A 13,797-nucleotide genomic window follows, 5' to 3' on the forward strand; every position below is an offset into this window, starting at 1 on the left:
CATGGTTGATGATTTTTAATATTAATAGTAAAAGGCACATGTACAGCCATAGTGAGATGAGCGAGTCCACCGGCAGACGAAAGCTTTTTTTTTTTTTTTTCTCTTTTCTTCTTTTTTGAAAACAGCCAAAAAAAATACAGCAGAGGTCAAGAGGAGAGACGTCGTCTTCGCGCTTTACAGTAGAATCTCTTCATGTAACTTCTTCCCCTTCAAGTAAGTCCAACATCGCTCAGGTATAGGCCACACCCCCCCCCCCAACACACACACACACACACATTCGATGCACAAACTCTTCCTCTAGTGCGCTTATTTTTTATATATATGTATATATAATTACGCTCCTGAGTTAATATTGAGAATACAATTCAATGTACTATTTATTGACTTTTTAGTATCAGATGGTTCCATCAAAAGGTGTTTACAGTTTAAATAGGTTGTATTTTCTGCAAGCTTTTCTCTTTCAGACTAAAACAGTGTTTTTCAACCACTAGTGTGCCGTGAGATGATGTCATTTCACCTATTTGGGTTAAAAATATTTTATGCAAACCAATTATAATCCGCAAATGATGTGTTGTTGAGTGTCGATGCTGTCTAGAGCTCGGCAGAGTAACCGTTTAATACTCCTCCATATCAGTAGGTGGCAGCAGGTAGCTGATTGCTTTGTAGTTGACGGAAACAGCGGGAGGCAGTATGCAGGTAAAAATATGTCTAATGCTTAAACCAAAAATAAAGAAAAGGTGAGTACCCCTAAGAAAAGGCATTGAAGCTTAGGGATTGCAATGCAGAACCAAACTGAACTGGCTACAAAATAAACTAAAACAGAATGCTGGACGACAGCAAAGACTTACTGTGGAACAAAGACGACGTCCGCAACTTACATCCGAACACGACAATCAACAATGTCCCCACTAAGAAGGATAAAATACGACTGAAATATTTTTGATCGCTAAAACAAAGTGGATGTGGGAAATATCGCTTAAACGATACAGGAAGATACCAAAAAAAAAAAGAGAAAAAGCCACCAAAATAGGAAAATTAAAACACTACACAGGAAAACAGCAAAAAGTCCAAAAAAGTCAGGGGGTGGCAGTACACCTACTTTGAGACAAGAGCTATACTGATGCATCCTTGCTTATGCTTTAAAGTCGACTTTGAACTGCCAACTGAGATCTGTTTTTGACTCATTTCTGCTGGTGGTGTGGATCTGCAATTTTTCAGCGCAAAAAATGTGCCTTGGCTCAAAAAAGGTTGAAATACACTGGACTAAGATATCCATGCATCCATTTTCTACCGCTTATTCCCTTTGGGGTCGCGGGTGCCTATCTCAGCTACAACGGGGCGGAAGGCGGGGTACACCCTGGACAAGTCGCCATCTCATCGCAGGGCCGGACTAAAATATAAAGTAAAAAAAGTTATCCTTTGTTGTAAATGGATCTATTTTTATAAATAAGGACAAAATGTTATGCAGAAGTGTACTTTTAACAATTAAATAAAAATAATTAAGCTTAGATTGATTAAAAAAAACACTTTCGCCAGGAAAAAGGTCCAAAATGCACTAAATAATTTCTTTAAAAGATGGCGACACGCAACTGTTTGATCATTTTCAGTGTAAAAGATGTATAATTATTAATGTTGTGCCTTTTGAAAGGGACACAGGGCCTCACTGTTTTTTTTAAATTACATTTCTTTTAAAATAAAACACGGTTAAATAAAAGTAACATCATGGTTAAATAAAACAATACAACATCATGGTTAAATAGAAAAAAACACGGTAAAATAAAAAAAAAAAGTGGTTAGAATAAAGTGTGGTGATTGGGCGGGCGTGGCCACACAAAGGGGCGGAGACTACACAACACACATGCACACCATCCAATCAGTTGTCACAGCTGAGCACAATGAAGTTTCACATTTGGGCATCACGATGGTGTGTGTGTGTGTGTGTTACTTGTGGCTGTACAGTAGGTGTGTGTGTGTTTCAGGAAGGTGTCTGACATCACAATCATTCACCCCAAAATATGTCAATGCCCGCCTGCCAGTCGCCATAGCAACTCACATTGTGGGGTCTCACTCTAGTAGGTGAGTGTGTGTGTGTGTGTGTGTGTGTGTGTGTGTGTGTGTTAAGAGGTATCAGTGGTTCTCTTTCATCTCCATCACACTTTTTTCCTCCCGATTCCTCCTCCTCGCCTTTGGACTTTTTTCACTCTGAAGGCTCTCCTTCTTTACTTTTGGACTTGGAAGATGAAGAGGCGCAGGTTGATGTTTTTGGCGGCCAGCAGTTTGTTGCACTCCACAGAGTCGGAGATGGGCAGCAGCACGTACTCCGTCTCGTTGGCGTCGTTGGTGAACGCGTAGTGGTGGATGACGGGCTTGATGCGCACGTCGTCGTACGGGCCCTTCAGCAGCAGGAAGGAGCACTCCAGCGCAGAGTTCACCTGCGCAGGTAAGCACCAGTCACCTTCGTCACACCTCATCAAAAATGGGACGACAAAGACAAAAAAACCACAACTCCACTTGCCGCCGAGTGAAACAAAACAATTCCACTCTGGTCCAGCAGGGGGCGGCAATGTTCATTTACTTCAATGCAAACCACAGCTCCAAGGAGTCAAACACCATCTCCTCAAGTCGCACATTTACCCAGATCTGCACCAACATTGACACCGAGGGCCATAAACGGACAATTTAAAGACCTACTGAAACCCGCTACTACTGATAGTTTGGTAGGTCGTGAGTTCAAACCCCGGCCGAGTCATACCAAAGACTATAAAAATGGGAGCCATTACCTCCCTGCTTGGCACTCAGCATTAAGGGTTGGAATTGGGGGTTAAATCACCATAATTGATTCCCGGGCCCGGCACCGCTGCTGCTCACTGCTCCCCTCACCTCCCAGGGGATATTCAAGGGTGATGGGTCAAATGCAGAGAATAATTTCGCTACATCTAGTATGTGTGACTATCATTGGCACTTTAACTTTATATATCAATGATGAAATATTAACATTACAACACATGCCAATTCGGCCTTTTTAGTTTACTAAATTGCAATTTTAAATGTCCCGCGAAGTGTCGTGTTTGACGTCTCGGGTTTTAATCGCATAATTCCACAGTATTCTGGACGTCTGTGTTGCTGAATCTTCTGCAATTTGTTCAATTAGTAATGGAGACGTCAAAGTAGAAAGATGGAGGTGGGAAGCTTTTAGCCTTTAGCCACAAAAACACAGCCGGTGTTTCCTTGTTTGAAATTCACGAATATGAAGCTTCACTATGGATCAGAGCGGTCAAGCGAACATGGACCCCGACTACATGTCAACCGGCAGTTTTCGGTGAGAAAATTGTGGTCTTACCGGAGACATCAGCGGAGCTTCCATCCTGCTGCAGATGCCGTGACTTCCCTCAGAGACTCTGCCGTCAACACACCCGTGGCCACACCCCTCCGACTTTCAGGTACTATTTAATCTCACTAAAACATTAGCAACACAATAGGCAGATAAGGGATTTTCCAGAATTATCCTAGTAAATGTGTCTAATATTTGAATCGCTCCCACTGCAATCACCTTTTTTTTTTTTCTAGTACTTCACTCTAAACATCCTCATCCACGAATCTTTCATCCTCGCTCAAATTAATGGGGAAATTGTCGCTTTCTCGGTCCGAATAGCTCTAGCTGCTGCTGGCTATGATTATAAACAATGTGAGGATCCCGACTACATGTCAACCGGCAGTTTTCGGTGAGGAAATTGTGGTAATAAGTCGCCTCTTACCGGAGACTTCAGCGGAGCTTCCGTCCTGCTGCAGCTGCGTGATTTCCCTCAGAGACACTGGGTCAACACACCTGTGACAACACCCCGCCGACTTTTAGGTACTATTTAATCTCACTAAAACACTAGCAACACAATAGGCGGATAAGGGATTTTCCAGAATTATCCTAGTAAATGTGTCTAATAACATCTGAATCGCTCCCACTGCAATCGCCTTTTTTTTTTCTTTCTAGTACTTCACTCTAAACGTCCTCATCCACGAATCTTTCATCCTCGCTCAAATTAATGGGGAAATTGTCGCTTTCTCGGTCTGATTAGCTCTAGCTACTGCTGGCTATGATTATAAACAATGTGAGGATCCCGACTACATGTCAACCGGCAGTTTTCGGTGAGAAAATTGTGGTAATAAGTCGCCTCTTACCGGAGACATCAGCGGAGCTTCTGTCCTGCTGCAGCTGCGTGACTTCCCTCGGAGACACTAGGTCAACACACCCGTGGCCACGCCCCTCCGACTTTCAGGTACTATTTAATCTCACTAAAACACTAGCAAAACAATAGGCGGCTAACGGATTTTCCAGAATTATCCTAGTAAATGTGTCTAATATTTGAATCGCTCCCACTGCAATCACCTTTTTTTTTTTCTTCTAATACTTCACTCTAAACATCCTCATCCACGAATCTTTCATCCTCGCTCAAATTAATGGGGAAATTGTCGCTTTCTCGGTCCGAATAGCTCTAGCTACTGCTGGCTATTATTATAAACAATGTGAGGATCCCGACTACATGTCAAACGGCAGTTTTCGGTGAGAAAATTGTGGTAATAAGTCGCCTCTTACCGGAGATATCAGCGGAGCTTCCGTCCTGCTGCAGCTGCCGTGACTTCCCTCAGAGACTCTGGCGTCAACACACCCGTGGCCACACCCCTCCGACTTTCAGGTACTACTTAATCTCACTAAAACACTAGCAACACAATAGGCGGATAATGGATTTTCCAGAATTATCCTAGTAAATGTGTCTAATAACATTTGAATCGCTGCCACTGCAATCGCCTTTTTTTTTCTTCTTCTAGTACTTCACTCTAAACGTCCTCATCCACGAATCTTTCAAATTAAGTGGGAAATTGTCGCTTTCTCGGTCCGAATAGCTCTCGCTGCTGGTGTCCATGATTGTAAAAAATGTTCAGATGTGAGGAGCTCCACAACCCGTGACGTCACGCGCACATCGTCTGCTACTTCCGGTACAGGCAAGGCTTTTTTATTAGCGACCTAAAGTTGCGAACTTTATCGTCGATGTTCTCTACTAAATCCTTTCAGCAAAAATATGGCTATATAGCGAAATGATCAAGTATGACACATAGAATGGACCTGCTATCCCCTTTTAAATAAGAAAATCTCATTTTAGTAGGCCTTTAAAAGGAGGATGTGGTGGCCATTTTGGTAGGCGTCACCTTTTAAAACAGGGGTCTCAAACTCAATTTGGCTGGGGGCCACTGGATGCAGAGTCTGGGTGAGGCTAGGCATCAAGAAAAGATAAAAATAAAAACTTTTGTTTTCAACACAACATAAAATCAAAATATAAATGAACAAAATGAGAATTAAGTAAATAAATCAGTCATAGGTAATACACATACTGTGATGTTATGAGCTAGGGAATATAAGAACTGCACTACCCAGCATGCATCACTAGTGACGCGCATGTGCGGTAGCCTCGGTGAAGGTTGTATGTTGCCATGTGGCATACTTGCCAACCTTGACACCTCCGAATTGGGAGGTGGGGGGCGTGGTCAAGGACGGGGCATTGTTGGGGGCGTGGTTAAGAGGGGGGAAGTATATTTACAGCTATCCATCCATCCATTTTTCTACCGTTTATTCCCTTTGGGATCGCGGGGGGCGCTAGTGCCTATCTCAGCTACATTCAGGCGGAAGGCGGGGTACACCCCGGACAAGTCGCCACCTCATCGCAGTATGTGTAGACATGTTTATTTTTCAACAAGTTTTTAGAAAAGCGGCAAAACGTTTCTCTGCTTGCATCACGCAAGTGACGTCAATGTTCCGCCCTCGAGAGTCATATACCGCACCGTGATTGGTTGATTCCTTCAGCTCATCACACAACGCCGTCAAGCGCCAATCATATAAAACTCGCGGGTCACAAAAACATTAAACTTTCACATTAAGGTGGGGGCCGCAGAATAACATCTCGCGGGCCGCTTGTCTGAGACCCCTGTTTTAAAACCAATATAATACAAATATATAGATGGTGTTCAGAGAACTACAAAATAAAGTTTCATTTCATGTGAATCCTGAAGAGCCAAAGCCGAGCTGAGATGCTAACAGTGGTGGCCAGGTAGCAAAAATATCAGCAAAATTGGCTAAAAAAAAAAAAATTTAACATGCTAACAGTTAGCATTAGTAAAATACTGTAACAGATTACTCTTGAAGTGTTTACCTGAAAAATTAGTTTAACATGTTGGCATGTGCCCTGTGATGAGTGGGCGACTTGTCCAGGGTGTACCGTGCCTTCCCCCTGAATGCAGTTGAGATAGGTTTCAGCGACCCCAAAAAGGGACAAGCGGTAGAAAATGGATGGCTGTTGGCATGTTTGTCAAAATATGACTGAGGTGCATGCTAATGTTTGCATGTTAAAATGCTAAAAGTAGCGTGTGTCAATTACCAAAATATATTACTCTACGGTGTGCACCTAAAAAAAAATGGGTTAAAAAACTAACATTAGCATGTATCAGGTACCAAAATACGACTTGAGGTGTATCACTACAGAATTAGCCAACAAACGAGGTATGATTTGACAAGTAACAAAATATGATGCTGAGGTGTATACCTGAGAAAAAAAGAAATGCTAACAATAAAATGTGTCAAGCTACCAAAATATATTACTGAGTTGTGTATTTAAAAAGTTTAAAATGCTAGCATGCTTCAAGTACCAAAATATATTTTCCTGTGTGTACCTGATTATTTTTTTTATAATGGAAGCATTCTAACACAGGCGTGCATGAAGTACCAAAATACAACATAAGAGTATACCTACATCAATAAATAAGCTAGCATTCTAACAGGTATCATTTGTCAAATAACAAAATATTTGAAACAAAGGTGTATACCTGCTAAATTAGCTAAAAAAAAGCTTGCATGCTAATGTTAACACGTTAAAATCCTAACTGTAACATGCATCAAGTACTAAAATACAGTTTAATACCTGATTTTTTTAATATAATGCTAGCCAACAATTAGCCAACAAACAAAAATAGCATGCTAAGAGGTATCATTTGTCAAGTAACAAAATATGATGCCGAGGTGTGTACCTGATTAAAAAAAAAAAAAAAAAGCAAGCATGCTAAAATGCTGACAATAGAATGTGTCAAGCTACCAAAATAAACTACTTACAGTTACCATGAAACAAGTTCAATCAATCAATCAATGTTTACTTATATAGCCCTAAATCACTAGTGTCTCAAAGGGCTGCACAAACCACCACGACATCCTCGGTAGGCCCACATAAGGGCAAGGAAAACTCACACCCAAAGTTGAAAAACTTATTGCGGTGTCACCATTTAGTGGTCAATTGTACGGAATATGTACTGTACTGTGCAATCTACTAATATGAGTTTCAATCAATCAAGTTGTGTATCTAAAAAAGTATATATATATATATATATTTATATATATATATATATATATATATAATATACAAATAAATAAGTGTATACATATCCAAAGACATGCACCTGGGGATAGGTTGATTGGCAACACGAAATTGGCCCTAGTGTGTGAATGTTGTCTGTCTATCTGTGTTGGCCCTGCGATGAGGTGGCGACTTGTCCAGGGTGTACCCTGCCTTCCGCCCGATTGTAGCTGTGATAGGCGCCAGCGCACCCCGCGACCCCGAAAGGGAATAAGCGGTAGAAAATGGATGGATGGATATATATAAATGTATGTGTGTGTATATATATAATATGTATGTGTATATATATGTTTATGTATGTATATGTATATATATGTATATACGTGTGTATGTATATATATACATATATATGTAATGTGTGTGTATATATATATATAAATATGTGTATATGTATATGTATATATATATATATATATATATATATATATATATATATACATATACATAATTTTTATTTTTATTTTTTTGATCGATAGATATATTTTAATGGAAGCATTCTAACATAAGCATGCTAACCGCAACATACATCAAGTACTAAAATACAGATTAAAACTCTGAATTGTGCACCTGAATTTTTTGTTAATAATGTTATGTTTGCTCTAATGCCAACTGTAGCATGCATCTAATATTTCACACTAAGGTGTGTCATGAAAAATGTGTTGCAAATGCTAGCGTGCCAACATTAACATGCATCTAGTACCAAAATACAACTGAGGTGTATACCTGAACATTTAGCTAAAAAAAAAAGGAAGTTGATACGCTAACAGGTATCAAGTAACTAAGCATTTGATGCTGAAGTGGCGTAGTGGTTAACTTGTGAGCTCAAAATCATACCAAAGTCTATAAAAATGGGAGCCATTACCCCCCTGCTTAGCACTCCGCATCAAGGGTTGGAATTGGGGGTTATTTAACCAGAAATGATTCCCAGGCTTGGCCACCGCTGCTGCTCACTGCTCCCCTCACCTCCCAAGGGGGAACAAGGGGATGGGTCAAATGCAGAGGTCAAATTTTGCCTCACCTAGTGTGTGTGACAATCAGTGGTATGTATACCTGCAAAATTAGCTAAAAAGATAGCACGCTATTGATTGTGCAGCGGGTGGGTAAAAAATGAGCCACGGCCCACACTTTGTGGAGACCCCTGAACTAAACCCATTTTTAGTTTTAGTTTGACTATATTTTTGCATTTCTATCGACAAAGTGGAGCAGGGCACCAAAAGGGGCGGAGCTAGACCCACTTCGACAATGTCAGAGGAAATAAAAAATAAAGATGTCTTCCATGTCGTTGGTGAGGTGACTTTTACGAAGCGCGACTAAACGGGCCTGAAATAGATTTAAAGTCGGCGGTTAAGGCCCCCTGACGGTCGCTCACCTTGCTCTTGAGGATGAGCTGGAAGGAGAGCGTGCGCTTGCAGGACAGATTGGGGTTGCGCTCCGAGTCGTTGACGCGTGCCTTGAGGACCCAGGTCTGGTTGAGCACGGTGAAGCGCGGCGTCTCGTAGTACAAGCGGGTGATGAAGTCGTCGGTGCGGTACGGCCTGAACTGCACCTCTGCCGGAGGGGGGAAACACGGTGGAGGAGGGGGTCACTTAGGGGTTAAACTCGCCAGGTTGGCTCGCAGGCCAGCTTACCCGTGAAGCCGATCTTCTCGTAGCAGAGCAGACTGAAGATGCCGTTGTAGAGCTGCATGTCGCGGCGGTGGCTCTGGTCCATCTCGCCCAGGATGCCCATCAGCTCCGTGCCCGTCTTGGTGGGGTGGGAGCACTCGCCCTCGTGCGCCGGCAGCTCGTGGAAGGGTCCCTTCCAAGGGCAGCCGATCCTCTTGTACTTGCACTGCGTCACCCTGACAACAATTAAAACGCAATACTGTTAGCATCACATGTTACTAATATTTTTATTTATCATATACCGAGTATAAGTCGCACGTGCCGAAAATGCATAATTCAGAAGGAAAAAACATAAATATGTCGCACTGGAGTATAAGTCGCATTTTGGGGGGAAATTTATTTGATAAAATCCAACACCAAGAATAGACATTTGAAAGGCAATTTAAAATAAATAAAGAATAGTGAACAACAGGCTGAATAAGTGTACGTTATATGAGGCATAAATAACCAACTGAGAAGGTGCCTGGTATGTTAACCTAACATATTATGGTAAGAGTCATTCAAATAACTATAACATATCGAACATGCTATACCTTTACCAAACATTCTGTCACTCCTAATCGCTAAATCCCATGAAATCTTATACGTCTAGTCTCTTACGTGAATGAGCTAAATAATATTATTTGATATTTTACAGTAACGTGTTAATAATTCCACACATAAGTCGTTCCTGAGTATAAGTCGCACCCAAACTATGAAAAAAAACTGCGACTTATAGTCCGAAAAATACGGTAGTGGATGTAGATGCCCAAGATTTGCTTTACCAAAGAGAAGTGTAGGCTACTTCTCTTGTTGCCTTATTTGTATTTGACTTTATTAAATGTATTTATTTTATCATTTGGTGCAGGAGGGGATAGAAAGAGAAAAAAACGAAGACAGAGGGGGAGATTGCTGGGACAAGAGGGGGATTAGACCATACTTGCCAACCTTAAGACCTCCGAATTCGGGAGATGGAGGGAAGGGGGGGTAGGGGTTTGGTGGTAGCAGGTGTGTATATTGTAGCATCCCGGAAGAGTTAGTGCGACAAGGGGTTCTGGATATTTGTTCTGTTTTGTTTCTTGTGTTACGGTGCGGATGTTCTCCCGAAATGTGTTTGTCATTCTTGTTTGGTGTGGGTTCACAGTGTGGCTCATATTTGTAACAGTGTTGAAGTTGTTTATACGGCCACCCTCAGTGTGACCTGTATGGCTGTTGACCAAGTATGCTTTGCATTCACTAGTGTGTGTGTGTAAAAGCCGCATATATTATGTGACTGGGCCGGCACGCTGTTTCTATGTAGGAAAGGGGGACGTGACGACAGGTTGTAGAGCAGTGGTCCCCAACCACCTGGCTCGAATGGTACCGGGCTGCAGAAGAATTGTATTTATTTTTATTTTTATTAAATCAACATAAAAAACACAAGATACACTTACAATTAGTGCACCAACCCAAAAAAACTCATGACAAAGAAGAAAAAAAAGATCCCATGTTGAATTACACTTGTATTATTATAATTATTATTACACTGGATGTGCTTTTACGGTTATCATGTTTTCTTTTGTCTTCAAGTACCTTTTTAAAGCACTTTAATAAAGAAAATGATTATCATCATTACCAAATTTTCCTAAAACTGCCGTAATTTCGCGGAGAAGCAAGTAGCCGTAGACGTAAACCCACCTGTCCTGGCACTCTTCTTTCTGGTGTCTCTCCAGGCTGGAGCGAGGGAACTGTTTAAGGCAGAAGGTGCAGTCCGTGGGCAGCTCGCTCACTGCCTTCTCCACCGCCAGGTTCCTGCAGCAAAGGTTCTTGCTGATCTCGCACCTGAGCAGCGACGGCAACACCTGTGGTCATGGGCAGCTTCCGCAGCACAGGTGTGTTCGGGGTGTGCCCGCCTACCTGCAGTTGGGACAGGTGGCCTGCTCCTCCTTCAGGCGAGAGTCGGCCAGCAGGTGGATGAAGCAGCCCGCGCACATCAGGTGGCCGTTGGTACACTAAAAAAATATTACTTACGTCAAACTTTTTCCACAGACTGACACAAGCAAGGATGCAGCGGAAACTTTGGTAGTTTTGTCCCCTACGAAATAATACACATTGTTTTCAAAGAACTAGAAAATGGCGTTTCGGTATAAACGTTGTGTGAATGCTTGAGAACCAAACGAACTGAAATGCTAACCGTTTGTCATGCAACAGCAAAATGAGCTAAAAAAAAAAAAAAAAAAAAGATAGCACCCTAAGAGTCATACAGTATATGACAACTGAGGTATATTCCTGTAAATAATAATAATAATACATTTTATTTGGTATAGCGCTTTTCAGAGTACTCAAAGACGCTTTACAGGATAAAAATTAAAATAAACTGTTCAAAGTAATAATATAAAATATAAAAGCAGTACATTGTAAAATACATAATTAAATTAGCTTTGAAAAAAGCTAACAGTTGGCATTAATAAAACACCAAATGATGATACTGAGATGTATCCCTGCTAAATTAGCTAAAAGATAACAGGAATTATTAAACAACAAGGTGTACACATGTCAAATTAGCTAAAAAGCTAACATTAATAAAACACCAAATTATATTGAGGCATTAATAAGCTAAAAAAAGAAAAAGCTAGCCTGCTAGTGTTAGCATGCTAACAGTTGGCAATAATGGAACACTAAAATATGACACCAAGGTGTATACCTGTCCAATTAGCTAATAAAGCTAACATGCTAACAGTTAGCATGAATAAGACACCAAATATGACACTGAGGCGTATACCTGTTAAATCAGCTAAACATAGTTTGCCTGCTAATGTTAGCATGCTAACAGTTCGCATTAATAAAACAAACTATAACACTCACTGTAATACTGTCAAATTCGCTAACATGCTAACAGTACGATGCTAACAGTTAGCATTAATGAAAGACCAAAGATGACACTGAGGCATAAACCTGCTAAATTAGCTTTAAAAAGCTAGACGGCTCATATTAGCATGCTAAAATGCTAACTGGAATATGCCTATAGTACCAAAATATTTTACTCTGAGGCGTATAACTGAAACAATTGTTTAAAATGCTAGTACGCTAATGTTAACATGCATCAAAGTATCAAAATCTGACTGAAGTTTATATTTATAAAAATACCTATAAAATTTGCTAAAAAATAGAAAAAATCTAACAAAAAGTTAGAGTAACTGAGACGTATACAGTACTTCTTAAATTAGCTGAAAAAGCTAGTGTGCTAAAATGTCAACTGTAACATGCGTCAAACAAAATATTTTATTTTGAGATCTGTACTTGAAAAAAAATGTTTCAAATGCTATCATGCTAACATTAACATACATCAAGTAACACAACATGCTACAAGTAGTATGCTGACAGTTAGTATTATCAAAATAACCAAATATATGTTATTGAGGTGTATATGTGCAAAATTAGCTATAAAAAAAAAGTAAGAATGCTAAAATGCTAACTGTAACATGCGTCAATTTGCCAAAATATTGCTGGTGTGTATAGCCCTTAATCACAAATGCCCCAAAGGGCTGCAAAAGTGTTACTAATATGATTGAAAAATAAACTTTATCACTGACCTTTTTAAAATGTTGAAATAATTTATTTAAAGTATATCTTCATTGTGGGTGAAGTTATTAAATTATGGATAATAAACAAAACACACCACAACATGATTTTCTAGAATAGTTTTATCAGTTATATTGTTTATTCACATGTATTAGTAATAGGAGCTAGACTCAGATATAATGTAGTATTTAATGACTATCATCACCTGACCACAAACTGTAGAACGATAGTGATATTTTACATTTTTAATATGTAATATTTAAAAAAACATCTGCACACATTACATAAAAAAGCAATACAGGATCAAATATAGTTAGAAAAAAATGAAGTTGTGTGATGAGAACAAAAAAAAAAAAAAGACTATTAAATAATGTGTTCATCATGTAAGCTTTCAAAGTGCTTGTGCTTGAACATGTGATCATTGGTCACGTCTGTAAGCATATTGTTGGCGACATGAAGTCTAAGCCGATTTCCATGTATGAATGAACCGCTTTAAAAAGGACAAACTGTGGCAGTCAAGTAGTACAATTCAGAAGATGTCATAGTCTAATTTGCTTTATTGGCAATTTTTAAAAGGCTAAAAAAATGTGTTGCTCAATGATGGCCAAGTTGGCAGCACTGATCCCTACTGCCAAGTCTTCTTATTCTCCGGCAGAGCAGATGAATATAACGCATGAGCTATGTGTTTCTATTTATGGATTTAACTACACTGGTATATTTTTGATCAAACTTCCACTAAAATGTTTTTGTATATCGTGGCGTAACAAACTTGCGTGTCATTCCTTGGAACGTAGACTGCAAACAAACGTCGGCGAGTACAACTTTCTACGGGGCCAAGGAAAGTTGCGAGTGCGAGCACTTTGATAAAGATGATGAGAAACATGTGGTGTTAAAAACGGCGTCAAAATCTGTGGGTGGAGGGGGGTAAATATTCCCCTCCTCTCTGATTGTAAATAACAAACTATTAAACATTTTCATTACATTTTTGTTATGTCATGTGAACATAAATCCAAACTGTTTCGCAATCAAAGATGGATTATTTCCACCGACTAAATGTTTTCGATATACAAAAATACAGATTATCTTTCAAGTTTTATAATCATTACGTATTTTTCGGACTATAAGTCAGTTTTTTTTTCGTAGTT

The 13,797-nt window shown here is 40.0% G+C and overlaps 1 protein-coding gene across 2 annotated transcripts in view; it reads right to left on the reverse strand.

Annotated features, from left to right (window-relative positions):
• The window catches only part of zftraf1 (zinc finger TRAF-type containing 1), a 24,302-nt gene continuing 10,505 nt past the window's right edge, over positions 1-13,797 (reverse strand). For both annotated transcript variants that reach the window (XM_061897161.1, XM_061897159.1), the window contains 5 exons: positions 10,988-11,082; positions 10,769-10,912; positions 9,077-9,288; positions 8,818-8,996; positions 1-2,432 (listed from right to left, as the gene is read on the reverse strand). In XM_061897161.1, coding sequence (XP_061753145.1) covers positions 2,220-2,432; positions 8,818-8,996; positions 9,077-9,288; positions 10,769-10,912; positions 10,988-11,082 — 843 coding nt within the window. In that variant the 3' untranslated portion in view covers positions 1-2,219. The remainder of the gene's footprint in view (positions 2,433-8,817; positions 8,997-9,076; positions 9,289-10,768; positions 10,913-10,987; positions 11,083-13,797) is intronic.

Source organism: Nerophis ophidion, linkage group LG04, assembly GCF_033978795.1.
Source record: "Nerophis ophidion isolate RoL-2023_Sa linkage group LG04, RoL_Noph_v1.0, whole genome shotgun sequence".
Classification (NCBI taxonomy): Eukaryota; Metazoa; Chordata; class Actinopteri; order Syngnathiformes; family Syngnathidae; genus Nerophis; species Nerophis ophidion.